This window comes from Ovis canadensis, chromosome 1, assembly GCF_042477335.2.
Source record: "Ovis canadensis isolate MfBH-ARS-UI-01 breed Bighorn chromosome 1, ARS-UI_OviCan_v2, whole genome shotgun sequence".
Taxonomy (NCBI): Eukaryota; Metazoa; Chordata; class Mammalia; order Artiodactyla; family Bovidae; genus Ovis; species Ovis canadensis.
The window spans coordinates 81,465,739-81,484,035 of record NC_091245.1 but is presented as its reverse complement, the minus strand read 5'-3'; the positions used below and the strand labels follow the sequence as shown (position 1 = coordinate 81,484,035).

Here is an 18,297-nt window from a genome sequence, read left to right as displayed (position 1 = left end):
GTACTCAAATATTGTTACGTAACATTTAAGGCAGGTATCTCCGCATCCTTCTAGCTTTCCCTTTCATCATTTCTATTCCTAAGCACCAAACTGCCTTACCTCTAGAACTGTACTTTTTTATTCAAATTGCATCTCTCTCCCCTGACTCACTTTTGTCTCTCCTCCTTCAAGCCCAGCTCAAACTGTCTCCTCTGTCTTAAAGTCTTTCCAGATTTCTTAACTGGCTGTGATTTCTCCTTTCTCACAATCTTTCACTCTCAGTTACATCTTGTTATATTATTTACTATTATAATTGCTAATACAATGGTCATCTGTGCATATGTTTTACCTGCCCATAAGACTATTAACTCACTGTTTGAAAAGGTAGTTCTGAGCTTTGGAAGCATGCTCTAAACCCCACAATATTTAGCATGGAACTTATCACACATTTAATAAATATTTAAAGGTAGGTCCTGTGTGCTAAGCCATGTGAACTTTTACCTGCTAGCAAAAAAATGTTTGATATCAGGTAGTGAAGTTAGGAAAAACTAACAAACTTTCATATAAGCACACTGGTGATGCCATTATCAAACTGTCAGTATAGGAAGAGAAAGACATAATGAAAGTAAATTAATTTTGCTTTGAATAATACTTTAAGTGCATACAAGACACTGAGTATACAAACAAGAAACTGGAAATAAAACTCAGGAGTTTAAATCTAGAGAGAGAGATTTGGAATCTATCAGCTACAACAGGTGAATCATAAAAACTAATGATATTAACAAGTAGTAAAAATATATGAAGGGAAAATGACCACAGACAGGAACATATGGAATCCAATACTTAAAAAGCAAGTAAGTGAGTGAGTGAAAGTCAAAAAAGAAAAAAGTAGGAAGAAAAAGAGGAAGCGACGGAGTTAAATCTGAGAAACAAAAAATTAAAGGTGGACAATTTTGAAACCTGGCATAGTCAATAGCATCAAATGCTAGTCAACTTTGAGAAAATTAGGGATACTTGTGAATTTGGCAAATAAGAAATCATTGGTAAACGAAACGGACTGATAAAAGTCAGAATGAGAAATGATTTCAGTTAAGCAATTAAAGAAATTATATAAAGAACCCTTATCCAATAATCTAAAACAAAACTACCTGTGTGAAGCAGATGATGGTATATTCAACATATCCTTTATTTTTCTCTTTTTTCTCACATGGCGTTGCTTTACTGGTTTTGGTCTTTTGGGCTGAAGATTTGCCAGTTCCATTAGTTTGGTCATTCTACATTAACGGAAAGAAAAGTAAAAAAGATTTATGTAAAAGCCCAGTTATTTACCATTGTTTTTGTTAAGCTTAAATTTTTATTTGAGCTTATAAATTATAAAATGATTTATATGGCTTAAGTAGAATCTCTAAGTCATAATTTAAGATACAATTCATTTGACAAAAGCTCAAGTTATGAATCTCCTTGATCAATCCTCATCTTAGCTTGAAGGAACTGGGAATTTACTTAATTGCAACTTGTCAAGCTTTAAAGATATGTTTTATTAAGAAAATTATTAGTTGCCCAAATAAATGACTGTACTTTGTGTCAAAAAGTTAAACAAGATACACTAAATATAATCTATGTAACTTTACTGCTCTTGCCTTGACGCATAGTCAACAGATCTTATAAACATAGTAAAATTATTTTGATTCATATTCTAATTATTAAAGAAAACCTAGGCTTAAATACTTAAGTTAAAAATATTTTGCACATAATTGTTGGAAAGCATCCTTCTATAAACAAGATAACTTACACTGTTCCTGAAAACAGAGTTTTCAAGTATTATACTCTAAAGTAGCTTAATCAACCAAGGGGTGACAATTGATACTTTGTATATAACTTATCTCTGTTATGGTTATGAATATTTAACATAGATCTCTAGTCTTTCTTGGCTCTTCCACAGGATCAGATACAATGTTTCCACAAAGCAAGTTCAAAACCATTAGTCACAGCTCTACTTCTCCAGAGTTAAATTTGTGAAATTTGAAAACAAGCACAATAATATGTAGTTAAGAGTTAAAATAAGTTTTAAACCCTTTTTCCTTAAGCAGGAAAAAAATGAAAACATATGCTACAAATTTTTAAAGCCTCTTAAAAACCATGGTTTAACAAAAATTTTATGAATAAATCCAGTTATATGAAACATATATCTATATTCATAAATTGCTCACCAAAAGTATACTAAGCCTCTACAACAGTGCAAGGCATATTTTATGTAAGTAATCAATAATACGAAGTAGCATGTTTTATAATTTCCAAAAATAACAAAGAAGCATGAAACCAGAGCTTAGCTTAGTTCATTCAAAGGCTTTGTTCTCATGACTTGAAATGAATTAGTTGCAGACTTCCTCACTACATCCCTAAATGGAAATTCAAATAAAACAAAAACAGTTGTGGCCAGCCTATAAAACATTTCTCATTACTATCATTGTTTTCATAAAGAAAATAAAATTTACAGAGGTTAATTAATCCACTGTAATACTTTTTTTCTTTATTTAGCAACAAATTAGTCTAACAAAAGCTGCCAGCCTTCATAAATATCTCTATTCAAGACAGATGTTCTATTAACTCCAATTTTGGTAATTTTAACCCCACCTATGCTTTGACTTTTAACTCTTTCACTAGAAAGAGAATGTATAAGGAGCCACACTACTCAAGTGGATGTTGCTTTAGTAATATTCAAATTGCTGGTGATTACTTGTATATGGTGCCTAGATTCTCTGCTTGGATTCCGATTCCTGTCAAAACACTCCCTCTGTATCTGGTGGCTTCTGTGTGTATCTGTGATTCACACCATTTGCCTATACAGGTCTTCTAGGCTAGGGGTTGACAAATTACAGCTGAAGGACCAAATCTAGTCATTGTCTGTTTATTTTTAAATAGAAAGTTTCACTTAAAGATAGCAACAACAATTCATTTAGGTATCATCCACTGGTGCTTTCCCACGACAACAGAATTCTGTCTCCCTACAGAAAATGTTTAGCAATTTCTAGTTTAGGCTCTGCTGAACATTACTAACAACTTATTGCTCTTTGCCAGAAGCTTTAAATAAAATATATGTAGATCATCAAGAACAACAAGTAAAACAATAATTCATTTGCAATTATTATTATGAATAGTCTTGTATTCAGTTCAGTTCAGTTCAGTTGCTCAGTCGTGTCCGACTCTTTGTGACCCCATGAATCGCAGCATGCCAGGCCTCCCTGTCCATCACCAACTCCCGGAGTTCACTCAGACTCACATCCATCGAGTCAGTGATGCCACCCAGCCATCTCAATCCTCTGTCATCGTCCCCTTCTCCTCCTGCCCCCAGTCCCTCCCAGCCATCAGTCATTTCCAATGAGTCAACTCTTCACATGAGGTGGGCAAAGTACTGGAGTTTCAGCTTTAGCATCATTCCTTCCAAAGAAATCCCAGGGCTGATCTCCTTGCAGTCCAAGGGACTCTCAAGAGTCTTCTCCAACACCACAGTTCAAAAGCATCAATTCTGCAGCGCTCAGCCTTCTTCACAGTCCAACTCTCGCATCCATACATGACCACAGGAAAAACCATAACCTTGACTAGACAGACAAAGTAAGGTCTACTTTTGAATATGCTATCTAGGTTGGTCATAATTTTTCTTCCAAGGAGTAAGTGTCTTTTAATTTCATGGCTGCAATCACCATCTGCAGTGATTTTGGAGCCCCCAAAAATAAAGTCCGACACTCTTTCCACTGTTTCCCCATCTATTTCCCATGAAGTGATGGGACCAGGTGCCATGATGTTCGTTTTCTGAATGTTGAGCTTTCAGCCAACTTTTTCACTCTCCTCTTTCACTTTCATCAAGAGGCTTTTTAGTTCCTCTTCACTGTCTGCCATAAGGGTGGTGTCATCTGCATATCTGAGGTTACTGATGTTTCTCCCAGCGATCTTGATTCCAGCTTGTGTTTCTTCCAGCCCAGCGTTTCTCATCATGTACTCTGCATATACGTTGAATAAGCAGGGTGACAATATACAGCCTTGACGTACTCCTTTTCCTATCTGGAACCAGTCTGTTGTTCCATGTCCAGTTCTAACTCTTGCTTCCTGACCTGCATACAGATTTCTCAAGATGCAGGTCGGGTGGTCTGGTATTCCCATCTCTCTCAGAATTTTCCACAGTTTATTGTGATCCACACAGTCAAAGGCTTTGGCATAGTCAATAAAGCAGAAATAGATGTTTTTCTGGAACTCTCTTGCTTTTTCCATGATCCAGCAGATGTTGGCAATTTGATCTCTGGTTCCTCTGCCTTTTCTAAGACCAGCTTGAACATCAGGAAGTTCACAGTTCACGTATTGTTGAAGCCTGGCTTGGAGAATTTTGAGCATTACTTTACTAGCATGTGAGATGAGTGCAACTGTGCAGTAGTTTGAGCATTCTTTGGCATTGCCTTTCTTTGGGATTGGAATGAAAACTGACCTTTCCCAGTCCTGTGGCCACTGCTGAGTTTTCCAAATTTGCTGACATATTGAGTGCAGCACTTTCACAGCATCATCTTTCAGGATTTGAAACAGCTCAACTGGAATACCATCACCTCCACCAGCTTTGTTCATAGTGATGCTTTGTAAGGCCCACTTGACTTCACATTCCAGGATGTCTGGCTCTAGATGAGTGATCTTTTTTGGGTCGTGAAGATCCTTTTCGTACAGTTCTTCCATGTATTCTTGCCACCTCTTCTTAATATCTTCTGTTTCTGTTAGGTCCATACCATTTCTGTCCTTTATTGAACCCATTTTTGCATGAAATGTTCCCTTGGTAGCTCTCATTTTCTTGAAGAGATCTCTAGTCTTTCCCATTCTGTATATTCTTGTATAAAACTCTATGAAGTTGCTCTAGAAATTACTCTGAGGTAAATAAAGTCCAGGGAAGTAAACTGACAAAACAGAAATACAACCTAACTTTGCTCTCTAAGGTCTTCACATTCAATTAGTGAATAATGAATCACTGTCCCTAAAGGAAATTCAGGATTAGGTTCCTGCAAGCACATGCTCACATTTCATCAATTGATCATTAGACACCTCGTTTTACGTTTGTTTACTTTTAAGAACATCTTATTTAATATATATTTTTGATTCAGTAACACTGAACTCATACTCAACCACACTATAACTCAGGCCTGAACAAAGTTTATCTAACACACAGAATTTTCTCCATAAAACACATCACAGCCTTCTTGATTTTGGAAACCCTAGACTGAGCAACTTCCCTTTCACTTTTCACTTTCATGCATTGGAGAAGGAAATGGCAATCCACTTCAGTGTTCTTGCCTGGAGAATCCCAGGGACGGGAGAGCCTGATGGGCTGCCATCTATGGGGACACACAGAGTCGGACATGACTGAAGTGACTTAGCAGTAGCAGATAGCACTTCAACACTACATTTGGGGGCATTTTAAACAGCAAAACCAACAACAGCACAAAAACGTGAAAAACATAATACATATAAACAGTGAAAAAGACCCTTTTTTACAGTGTAAGAGCTGAAACAAGAAGACAGAATGTCACTTTATTCTACCTCATCAGTGATGTGCACGTCAAATGACTCAAATTTTTCACCATTCTGTACATGCCCATGTCTGCTAGAAGACTGTAAAAGCACTGCAATTACTGATGTTGAAGTTATAAATAAACTGTAACAAGTAGGCAAGTTCACAAATACAGAATCAATAAAAAATGATGATCAATTTTATACCATGATTAGTCAAAAAAATTACTCGTCATGTGAAAATTTTTCCTTAGGCCTTGATTTCTAGTCTCAGGCCTTAATCTATACAGTATGATGGGGAGTTGGAAATGGACAAATGCTAAGGACCCTCAATTAGGAAGAACTATATGCAAAATTTACGAAGAGTAAGAGAATCTCATTCATATATTCTATGTTTCCTAGAATCTACACAAATATTTGACATGACATACCTTTGACGGTCTTCATCATCACTGCTTTCATATTCTGATTCTTTACTAGATAATTCCTCATCCTCATCTGGCAAAGGAGGTTCCTCTGGTGGCTGAGGAGATGTAGCTGGAAGAGGTGCATGTAATGGCATATAGTCCTCATACTAAGTAAAAACAAAAAATAATATGGTAATCTATGATGTTTACAGATTAGAAAACTATTTCCATTCAGATACATGATTCTCACATTTCTCTATTCCTCATGGTTTTCTTTTACACATTCAACATATATTGATGGAACACTTGCCTCAGTAGACTTTAGTAGATCACAAAACTTGTTTCTTCTGCCTTGGCACCTAGCTGCAGTAAATTTCCAAACTTCACTTGCAGTTAGATTTCACCCGAGTTTTAGTCAATGAAAAGGTAAGCATAAAGACTTCTCACACATAAAACTCTCTCGTTTCTTTATCTGCAGGCTGCACGTTAACGTCCTCACCAACCAGGGAATGCATATAGTGCAGATTAACTTGGGATCTTTTTAGTGATTCAGGAAAGAACACCATTCTGCCCTACTTTTGGAATGAACCTGGCATGAGCAAGAGATAATCTGAATTGTTTTAAGTGACTAAGATTTGAGTTTTGTTAACAGCAGCTAGTATAATTTTAACTATTATCCTGGCAACATGCCAGGCATTGAGGTTTTAGAGTTACAAAGAAAAATTATGAAGCCAATATAGACATTAGAAAAGCAATCAATGCACAATACAAAAGCAAATTTTCTATTTGTTAGCCTTCTAAAATAATTTCTCATTGCTGTTATCTAAAAAAGTACTAAGGGGACACTTACACAATGGAATATTACTCAGCCATTAAAGAGAATGAAGCAATGTCACTTGCAGTGACACAGATGGACCTAGAAACTGTCTTACTGAATGAAGTTAAGTCAGAGAAAGACAAATATCATATGATATTGCTTATACATGGAATCTAAAAAAATGGTACAATGAACTTGTTTAGAAAACAGAAATAAAAGAGTTACAAACATGACTTAAGAATCACTCATGAATCTGAACAAACTTATGATTACCAGGAGGGAAATGAGGGAGGGATAAATTGGGAGATTGGGATTGACATATACACACTACTATACATAATATACATAAGAACCTACTGTATAGCATAGGAAACCACTCAATAACCTACAATGGTCTATATAGAGAAAAGAATCTAAAAAAGAGAGCTATACATATATATATTAATATAACTGATGTAGGTATGACTGCACACCTGAAATATAGCACTGTAAACTATACTCCAATTAATAAAAAATAAAAACAAAGTACTGAGTATTACAGCAAAATAAAAAAATTGCTAAAATTACTGAAGAGCAGACATAACCTACCAACAAAATTATTGATAGATTTGCACAGTAAATTCTAATAAAAAAATTATCAACCTTTTTTAACTTCTCCAAATTTAACTTACTAGCAATAAAACCAGAAAAATGGAAATTTTAGACAATTCAGCTTGTTAAATGTAACTACCTTGTAGGATAGCACAATGTTCTAGATCAAAGGACTGAATAACCCTAAGAGAAATGATGACCTCTATTACCAAAAACATCACCTTAATATTCTGGGGAATTCCCTGGCTATTTAGTGGTTAGGATTCCATGCTTCAACTGCAGGGGTCATGGGTTCAATTTCTGATCACAGAACTAAGATCCCACATGCTGCATAGCATGGCCAAGAAAGAAAAAATTAAAAAAAAAAGTTCTGGCTCTTTCCCACTTTCAGTTCTCCACAGGACTATTATTACATTAACTTTGTATTTGTTCTTCATTTTAAGTACATGTTAGAGGTCACTGGCACAACATTTGTAAAATTTAGCCTCAATAATCTCACCACAAGAAGCAAAATTCGAATGTTGAAAATTCCAAGAGCTTTCTTACCATGGGAGGCCGGGTAGTAATTGGTCCAAAAGGTGTAGGCAAATTCATTTTATTCATAAGATGAAGCACCTTAATAAAAGGGATAAAACATTTGAAATCAAATAGAAAAATCATGATTCAACTCACATCTGATAGTGTACTTAAAAACTCTGCAATAACACTAGTGATTAATTTAGTGCAAAGGAAGGATCACCTCTTGCCTTTATAATACCAGCAAAGGGCTAAACTGGTATATCTCAGGCACTGGTATATCTTAGAAGACCAACCTTCCTAAAATATTTATCAATTGTACAAAATACCATTATTCTCATTATTAAAAATGTTATATTCTTACAATGTGAAATTTACTAAAGTGTTTTTCCCTTGATTATTGTGAATTATGAAACATAGAGAAGCATAATAAAGAAAATCATCATCTATATTTTGTACTTAAAAGTATCTTTTATTGTTAATATTTCTAAGCATTTATTGAGGGATTCTCTGTATCTTTTCCTCTAGGAAAGGAAAAAGCATATGCTAAAGTAATGAAGAATTACCAGAAATTACATTTCCCAAATTAGCTTATGCTTATTAGTATTATTAATAATAAACATAGTATTTTTACACTATAGTTTATAAAAACCCATACTTGAATGTAGTAATTTTTTCACTACCTTCTGCAATAGACTGAATGTTTATGTCCCTCTCAAAAATTCATATGTTAAATCCTAACCTGTAATGGTATGGTATTAAGACATGAGGCTTTTGTAAAGTTATTAGGTCATAAGGGTAGAACTCCCATAAATGGGATTAGTGTACCTTATAAAAAGCAAACTGAAAGCTCTCTCACGCTCTTTCAGCTACATGAGATTACAAAGAGAAAATGGCCATCTTCCACCCAGAAGAGGGCCCTCACCAGAACCTGACTATACTGGCACACTGGAATACAACTTCCAACCTCCAGACTGTGAGAAATAATTTTCTATTATTTAAAAAACGCCCAGATCATGGTACTTAGCTATAACAGCCCAATCTAAGGCATCTTTAAAATTCTGAAATATAATCACCCCTTTAGGAATTAGTCTGATTAATACAACTATTTTTTAAAAAGTATGAGAAAGTATTTACTTTGAGAAATGTTTATTCTACTTACCTGTACATAGAACTTAGGCACACTTGCCAAAGCATTTACTATATTTGCTAGGATTGTACTTGAAGGTGGTGGGTACATATACTTGAGGCATGAATTTAGAGGAAAAGTCAGCCTAAAAAAAATACTTAAAATGCTTATTGTGTTTTAGTAAGATTCATATCAATAATTCATTTTAGGTAACCCAATAACATACAAATTGCTCAAATGATTCAGTAAATCTAAGAGTACTCTGTTCCTAAAAGATCTAAATGATTACATTTAAAGAGCAAGTTGCCGTCTCTCTGCATTATAGAATATAGCATTTCTTTTCAGAGCTTATCTTACAACTTTGAACATTTTCATGGAACCCAAATTCAGTGACAAACTCTTAATGCTCAATATGTTTAATCAACACACTAAAAATCTTCATTATATATACTAAAATATCCTTTAAAAATACCTTATTTGACAACACACACACACATACCCCACATACACACAAACCTACCTATCCAAAATAAAACCAAAAGACACAATGAAATACAAACAAAAATGCTAACCCATGGTTTGGTGCGATTCCATTTTCTATGGTTAAACAATCAAGTTCTTTCTTTTCTTTATCATCTTCCACAGAATCATCAGACCTAAGAAATATGGAATCAAAATTGATGTTATCTATAGAAGAAACAGAATGACTAAAATGACACTATCTTTTCAAACACAGCATTATAAAAACAGCTGCAAAAGTACAATTTTCAGCTATTAAGTAAATACCAATGAAAAAGAAAACTAATTCCAGATATTATATAAGGCAAGCCACATTTTCATTTATTCTTCATAGCAATGACACAAAGATGGTATGATTAATCTTACTGACAGCCCTCACTCACAAAAATTGAAGTTCACAGGTATAAAATAGTGGCACACAAATGTCTTTAATGTGCATTAGCAAGGGTTTCTTAAAAACCAGACCGCTGGGGCCTATCCTCCTCCCCAGCCCCAACAACCCAAATTTCTGATTCAGTAGGACTAGGTTAAGGACGAACAATCTTTCCTTCAGTCAAGATTCTCGATGATGCAGCTGGTGCAGGGATTGTACTATGAAAACCACTGGTGTAAAGCAACTTATAAAGGTTATATAGCTACAAAGAATTACAGCTAGGAATCAAGGCTGTGCCTATTAATGATACCTTGTTATATATTAGGACTTTATACTAGTTACCTTCCCTCCACTTATAGTTGAACGCTTTCACCCTACTCTCTTTTCACTTCACACTGGTTAAGTCCTAATATTAAATCAATACTCAGGTTACTAATGCATAATTAGGAACAAACAAATGTATTGCTTTCAAGCACTAGATTTAGTAGAAAGATACAATCATTTATTGTTTCAGATTATTTACTTGCTAGTCTGAAAATAATCTAATAGCAATACAACTCCTTAAAAAAATTAGTAATTTTTTAATTTAAAAATTTTTTCAAATAAATTTAAAAAATAATAATAAACTTTTACAAGGCTAGGAAAACCTATCTACATACCTTTTCTTTTTTTCAGTTCCCAAAGAGTGACATGGTGAATGAACTCGATCTTGCTCTTTTGCAAATTCAACAACTAAAGTATGACCCAAAAGTTTCAGTTGATGAAGTCTTGTCAATGCCTTCAGTTGGAAGAACAAAAGAGTAAAATAATTAATAACTGTACCTATGTTATCTGTTAGAGACCACATACAAAGTAATTTATACACTTTTTTGTTAATGCTGATAACATTTCCTTGGCTATTTTTCACCCATTTCTAATGTCAGGCTGCCAAGCCTTCATTACTCATTAGGCAATCACTTCCAATCACTTAGCAAAACTAAGATCTGGTTAAATCCAACTTTACCTGTGCTAATGCAGCAGAAAATGTTTAGAAAAACAAACATAATGAACTGGGCTGGTCTCACTTTAAATTCACAATCACAACCACAAATCTGAGGGCAATCTTAATGAAGCCAACCAGTTACGTACTACATTCTCAATTCATTTTTTTCTACCAATCTCTAAGATAATATTTTGCACTATTTCCTTCTTCCTTAACTTCATGATAGTCCTGTCCCATTCTTTTAGCTTTGGATATCACTTCCTACTTTAAGAAAAATGAAGCTACAAAATGAGAACTTCGGATTCCAAACCATAATTTCTCATCTACCATCTTCTGAATCCACATATTCTACCCTTCTATCTGTTATCACATATCAACGATCCATGTTCTTATTTAAATCTAGTTGACTTGTATACGCTTTCCTGGTAGCTCAGACGCTAAAGTGCCTGTCTGCAATGTGGGAGACCTGGGTTCAATCCCGCAGTCAGGAAGATTCTCTGGGGAAGGAAATGGCAACCCACTCCAGTACTCTTGCCTGGAAAATTCCATGGATGGGGAGCCTAGTAGGCTACATTCCATGGGATCAGAGAGTCAGACACGACTGAGCAACTTCACTTCACTTGTACACTAAATCCTAGTCCCTCTTCTTTCTGGAACTGTACAGGTTGTGTTCCTACCTACATTGCCAATTTTCTGTCCTCTACGGGATTGTCCACAACAGTATACAAACCCAATCTGATTTCTCCCATCCTAAAAGTATTTTTTCCTCATCTATTGATCCCACTTATCACTATTCCCCCCTTTCCCCTCCCTCCCCTTACTTTAACAGTAAAGCTCCTCAAGAAACATCTATGCTCTCTATCTAAAATTCCTCTCCTCCCATCCAGTTTCAAACTCACTCCAATCAGGTTTATGCCTTAATCACTCCACTGACACTGCTTGTCATAAACAAATTCTGTACTGCCACACCAATGGTCAACTCTCAATCTTCATTTTATAGTATTTAACACAATCACTCCCTCCTTGGTACATGTTCTTCACTTAGAGTCTAGACATTATAACTTCCCTACAGTTTTCTTCCACGCTTATTGTGTTTTACTCCTCAATCACTTTGGTTTATGCTGTCTTGAACTCTTAATATTGGTATACTCCAGAGATCTATTTTTGGATCTAATCCAGTACCCTAAATTTAAAGACCGTCTCTATGCTGATAATTTCCCAATTTATAATTTCAGCCAAAATCTCTGTCCTTAAGTCAAGGAACATATATTCAAACTATTGGATAGCTTCTCTTAATTTTAAACATTTTAAAATTAACACTCCAGGAACTGAATCTTCTCTCCCCACCCTCAGCTCAAATGTTTCCCATCCGGAAACTTTCAATGGAAACTCCCTTCTTTCATTTAGTCATGTCAAAATCTTTCAATAACCCTTAACACCTCTTTCCCATGTTGCATAACCAAGCAAAATTGGTATTTGCTTCTGCTTCCAAATTAATCTAGAATCTAACTACTCCTTACCATCTCCACTGCTACCACCATGGTCCAAACAACCATAATCTCTGGACTGAACTGGCAGTATAATCTTTTAACACATTTTTCTGTTTCTACTCTTCCCTGCCTTCCATCTATTCTCAACACAAAGTGTTGAGTTCAACTTTCTTCCTCTCAAAATGTGTCACACATTCTCTTCAAAGTTACAGCTTTTAATTTTTAATGTTAACTAGTCCTCTGCTGCTGCTGCTAAGTCGCTTCAGTCACGTCCAACTCTGTGCAACCCCATAGACAGCAGCCCACCAGGCTCCTCCGTCCCTGGGATTCTCCAGGCAAGAACACTGGAGTGGGTTGCCATGTCCCTCCCCAATGCATGAAAGTGAAAAGTGAAAGTGAAGTTGCTCAGTCGTGTCCAACTCTTAGTGACCCCATGGACTGCAGCCTATTAGGCTCTCCTGTCCATGGGATTTTCCAGGCAAGAGTAATGGAGTGGGCTGCCATTGCCTTCTCCCAACTAGTCCTCATAGCTTTCTAAATATAAGTCAAATTATGATGCTCTTTTGCTCACAGTACTACAATGGCACCCAATTTTATTCAGCAAAATCTAATGTACTTAGAAGGCACATGTCATGGCCCTCTCTAACTTCTCTGACCTCAAATCCAATTTCTCCCCCCATTTTTTATGCCTTGGTCACAAGCTAGTGCATTTTACTTATTTCCCTTACTGCAGTTCACTTCCCCAGATTCATTCCTTAGCTAACTTCCTTCACTTCTTTCCAAATGTTGGTCAACCCTAACTACCTTAACTGTAGCTTAACCCTCTCAACCCAGCATTCCTGATGCTATTTTTTTTTCAAATAGCATTTCTCATTTTCTAAAATACTAAAAAACTTACTAAGTTTATTATTTATGGTCTGTCTCTCCATTCAAGAACATGAGTTCAAATGAGGGCATAAATCTATGTTTTATTTACTGATAGATCCCAAGATTTAAAGGAGCATCCAGCACATAGTAGGTACTGTGTATTTTTTGAACAAATGGAACTTTAGGGCTTACCTGAGACTGTAATTTTATTTTACCATTTTTATGCATTCTTATTTGACTCCATTATACAAACCAAGTTCCTAAATGTTTTAATAATTTTCAAGTCCTTAATTCAATCTAGACCTCTTCACTGTCAACAAACCTTTGATTATCTGAAATACAGCTGAATTACTTCAAGTTTCTTCCACTCAAAATGTGTTACACATTCTCTTCAAAATTATAGCTTTTAATTTTTAATGTTAACTAGTCCTCATAGCTTTCTCAGTTACTTATTATAAACATTTCTCTCCCTTTGTTTTAAAAAACTATCAATCAGGTGCACTATAACCTAAAAACTCTATCACTGCTACTATCTTCTCATTCCTTCCTTTCGATACAAATATTTACCAAAGATAATGATGGGTTCCATGTCCTCTCCTCCAAGTTAATCTGGACTCTAAAACAATGTGGTTCATTACCATATTTTACCAACAATATTTTAAAACTGTATTTCAAAAGGTCTTTTTTGAAAAAAATGTTCTCCTATATTTTAATATATACAATGTTAAAGTCTTCTGTAATTCCACCCTGGGAGAAAGACATTTATTATCTGGTATATAGCTCTGCTACATTTTGTTCTAGGCATACACTAATACACATAGTAGTACTTTTCAACTCCAAGGTTACATAGTATGTATTTCCCAACTTTGTTTATGAATCTATCTGGGTTACATTCTTGATCAGTACATATTCTTTTGACTTCATTTTTCTGAGGGTTGTAGTCCAGTGTATGGATATACTACAATTTAAAGTGTCCTTTCCCCTTATTAAGAATTTAGTCATTTCTACAGTTTCCCAATAAAAAGTACTTTACTATTAGACTTTTAATTCTTCACCTTGTGTCATCAGAGGATCTTATCTTCTTAAAACTCTCTTCTCTTTGCATCCATGAGAATCTGTTTTCTAGTTCTACTTCCTTTTTAACTTCTCCTTCCCTCCCTGTCTTCTTTGCTGATTCTTCTTCCTTTGGGCAACCATATTTATTCACTTTGTTGAAGAAATTCCATTTTTAAGCCTACCTCCACTCTAGACCCATATTTTTAATTACTTTTAAAAATATTTCCACAGAAGTAGCCCACTGACTTCTCAAAGTCAATAGATAACATATGAATGCATTACATACCTTTGAAAACATTCTCTGAGTCCTGCCCCTCTTATCAGCTAATGTAATAACCCAAGAACTCAGTCTGAAAATCTTCACGTGTTCCCTCTCAACCATATCTACAGGGATCACAGGACCTACAAACACAATCTCTACCCAATGTATATCTACTTCTTCTTTTGTCTTCTTACTTCCTTATTCAGATCTTTTCTCCTGCCTTGGCCATTGTAACAGTTCTCTTGTCTAGCCTTTCCTTTTGATTTTTCCATGTCTAATCTTTTTCCCTATCTAATCCATTACATGAACTCTATATCTTTCATAAAGCTGACTATATTACTGGTCAGCTTACATTTCTCAAGTACCTTAAGAATAACTACTAAACAAAATTCAATCCCTCCCTCCCCTCAACCCAAATTTAGACTCAACCTACTTTCCAAGTCCTATTTCAATTTCAACCCTCAGCTTTTGCTCCACTTAGAACTTTCCATGGTCCACAGTTTTCTTTAGCGGTCTCAGAACATGGAACACCCATTTCCCTTTGTTTTTGTCTCAAGATCCAACTAATCATTAAAGGTCTACCTCAAAGGTCACCTCCTTTGCAAATGATCCCCTAGGATTATACATTCTCTATTTAATGCTTAAATCATCTTGCCTTACAACTTTTATGTCTAAAGGATGTTTACATCCTTCAAAGCTTGTCATTTTTAATTATATAAAAAGTTACAGTTCAATTTTTATTCATGTTCCTGTTAATCTATTCCATAACATCATAAGGAAAAACCCCAGTGAACTTTTTGGTCAACTCATAATAGTGTTATGCCCAAATATCTACACTTTGGGCAAAATCTGCCAACTGACAAGCTGCACGCAGCCAATGAGGCAAATTCTGGAAATACAAACCTTTTTGCTTTTAAAAGGGCTTCCTTGGTGGCTCAGTTGGTAAAGAATCCGCCTGCAATGCAGGAGGCCCTGGGTTCGATCCCTGGGTTGGGAAGATCCTCCAGAGAAGGAAAAGGCTGCGCACTCCAGTATTCTAGCCTGGTGAATTCCATGGACTATATAGGCCACCGGTCCCAAAGAGTAGGAAAGGACTGAGCGACTTTCACTTACTTCACCTTGCTTTTAAAAACTATAGTTTAGCCTAATGTGTCATTTTTTAACTATGCCTGTATAACAGAAAGTTGGTAATAAGTAACAGAAAAGAAGGAGTCATACCTTTACAGCTGTTTTTTCATTAGGGAAAGTAGCAAAAGCTGTATGTTTCTGAAAAACAATTAAGGTACAAATTATTTCAAATATAATTTCAATTTCTCATAAGGGTGTCTGATATTTTACCAGCTGACAGTGATTTGACACACTAATAAAATCACAGAAAAGGCAGAAAATCAAGATCATTTAACTGATTGTGAATTTCAGGACAGTGTTTTTAAATCAGTTTAGGATCAGACTTCTTTGAAATGAAAGCCTTGCACACACACAGCATGTTTTAAATATATTTTCAAGTACTTCAACAGTCCTTAAGTTTAAAAACCTCTACTATCCAGGGAAGTCCACTCTTAAACTATCCAAAATCATAAAATATGTTCCATGTATAACGCATCCAAAGATCTAAACTTTTCGCTATATAGCCAAATGCAAAGTTTAAATGGGTCTTTCTTTTAACTCAATTCACAACCTTGGCTGCATATTAAAATCACCTAGGGAGACAAACTATTGATGTCCTCTCCCGTCATAGATCATCTGGCAGAAATTTAATAACATCACCGTCACTATTTTAATGAGCAATCATGTAAAACATCTTCAGGTATAATGGAAAATAAAGTCATTTTCTACATTCCTGGGTTGGACTTTTAATAGTTTTAAATTATCACTCCCTGAAAGATTACGTTATACAATATTTATGAAGAACATCTTCCTCAAAAATCTAGCAGAAATCCTGTAACTAGCTTACTCAAGTTGCCGACTTCTGTAGTTTCTCCTCTATTTTGATGAACGTCTTAACGCTGGCTTATAAGCAAACCAAGATTTTTAAGTTTCCCTTTGTTACATATTTTTGAAAGTACTCCTGAGTTTAAGAGAAATACTTCTAAATTCCGAGGAGTTTCGAGATTCCCAGGGTGGATGAGAAAAGGAATATAACAAAGGTTACTTTTCATTCTTTCTGCTTTGCCTTTCTCAATCGCCCTTCTCCGCAGTGCGGCGACTAATCGAGGCACAAACCAATTAAAACTTGATTTGGGACGAAAGATATTTTGATATGAAAGAAGACAGACTGGGAAGGGGAAGAGGAAGCCTCCACTCCACAGGCGCATCTTCCCCACTCTCCTTTTTCCTTCTGTCAGAACGTCCCTTCCCCACATCACCGGCCTAGGACCCTCCCCGGAAACTAGGGGTTCCCGCGCTCTTACCAGACGCCCCTTATCGGATAGGACGCGCACGGACTGCGCCCCGAAATACTTCAGCAAGTCCTCTTTCTCCTCAGCGGTAAGCTCGGCTGGCAGGTGCCTCACTAGAAGGGTTCGGTCGCCCCGCGGGGGAGAAAGCGAAACAGAACTCTGGCATCCTCTGGACATCGGAAGCGGCTGTTCTGGGGCCGCCATTTCTCACACAGACTCAGCACCTGGGAAGCCGCTGAGGAAACCGCAGTAATCAAAAGAAGCGGAGCTAAAAGAGTCTTCTTCCACTCCGCGCTAAGGATTCTGGAAGCAAGGAAATAACGCGAGAGACGGTCGCCTTCTCGCGAGATCTGCACCACAGACGGATGACAACTTTTCGGAGACAAGTTCCTTAGATTGAAAGGGGAAGTTCCAGTGATAGGAAACCAAAATGATTCAAATTCCAGATAGCTGCTGCTGCTGTTTTAAACAAAAATTCCCCCGAGAGAGGTGTGAGGATTAAAATATGTTAAAGTACGACGGACTTCAGCCGCCTTTTCCGAGGAGGAAGTAACCCCAAGGGCAGAAGGACTTACTGCTGCGCATGTGCGAGCGGGGCGCCGGTCTGGGCGTGCCACCGGGGCGGTCCCGAAAGGCGCATGTTAGGTTTGTAATTCTGGCAGGTTTCCAAGAGCTTGTGATTGGCTGACAAATATAGGGTGTTTGTCCGCGGCGTTGGGATGGTAATACCTGAAGGTTGCAAGTTTGTTTTTCGGCTCGGTAGCCTTCGCATAGCCAGGCTAACTCAGTTTTAAGGATGGAAAAATTGAGACACAAACCGTGTTTTGTTTTGTTGAATCATGGGACACAGCAGCCTGATAAGATATGGCCATTGTTCCCTTTCATGAAACTAGCGGCCTCTGGGGCTTAGTGAGAAAAGAATCCGCCTGCCAGTGCAGGAGACACAGGTTGGATCCCTGGATTGGGAAGATCCCCTGGAGGAGGAAATGGCAACCCTCTCCAGTATTCCATTAGATTCTCCCGTGAGGACAGAGGATCCTCTCAGGTTACAGTCCTTAGGGTCGCACAGAGTTGGACAGGACTGGCATGCAGGAAGAGATACCCTAACATCAGTCCCTACTTTACAGTTGAAGACTCTGATGTGTACAAGGAGATGTAAATCACACAGCTAGTAAGTGAGAGAGCTGAAATTTGACCCTGCTAGTAAGACTGGACTTTACCCTATTCTGCCCTGTTTCTGAATGGAGTGAAGCTGAGATGTTTTACTTATTCCATACAGTGAGGGCCTTGAGGATTCTAGGTAGAGGTATTTTAGGTGAAGCTACCACAGTCTGGAGGTCTAAGGTGCCTCTTACTGCTCTTTTTAATT

The 18,297-nt window shown here is 36.6% G+C and overlaps 1 protein-coding gene across 6 annotated transcripts in view; it reads right to left on the bottom strand.

The window, feature by feature from the left end:
- Window positions 1-17,543, bottom strand: part of RNPC3 (RNA binding region (RNP1, RRM) containing 3) — a 28,177-nt gene extending 10,634 nt beyond the window's left edge. For all 6 annotated transcript variants that reach the window (XR_011258770.1, XR_011258771.1, XM_069599083.1 and 3 more), the window contains exons 1-8: window positions 16,941-17,543; window positions 15,748-15,795; window positions 10,532-10,650; window positions 9,553-9,636; window positions 9,014-9,125; window positions 7,882-7,950; window positions 5,952-6,094; window positions 1,128-1,253 (exon numbers count right to left, since the gene is read on the bottom strand). Coding sequence is in view for 4 of the 6 variants with exons in the window: in XM_069599083.1 (XP_069455184.1) it covers window positions 1,128-1,253; window positions 5,952-6,094; window positions 7,882-7,950; window positions 9,014-9,125; window positions 9,553-9,636; window positions 10,532-10,650; window positions 15,748-15,795; window positions 16,941-17,132 (893 nt within the window). In the remaining 2 variants the exon portion in view is untranslated. The remainder of the gene's footprint in view (window positions 1-1,127; window positions 1,254-5,951; window positions 6,095-7,881; window positions 7,951-9,013; window positions 9,126-9,552; window positions 9,637-10,531; window positions 10,651-15,747; window positions 15,796-16,940) is intronic.
- Window positions 17,544-18,297: the final 754 nt, after the last annotated feature.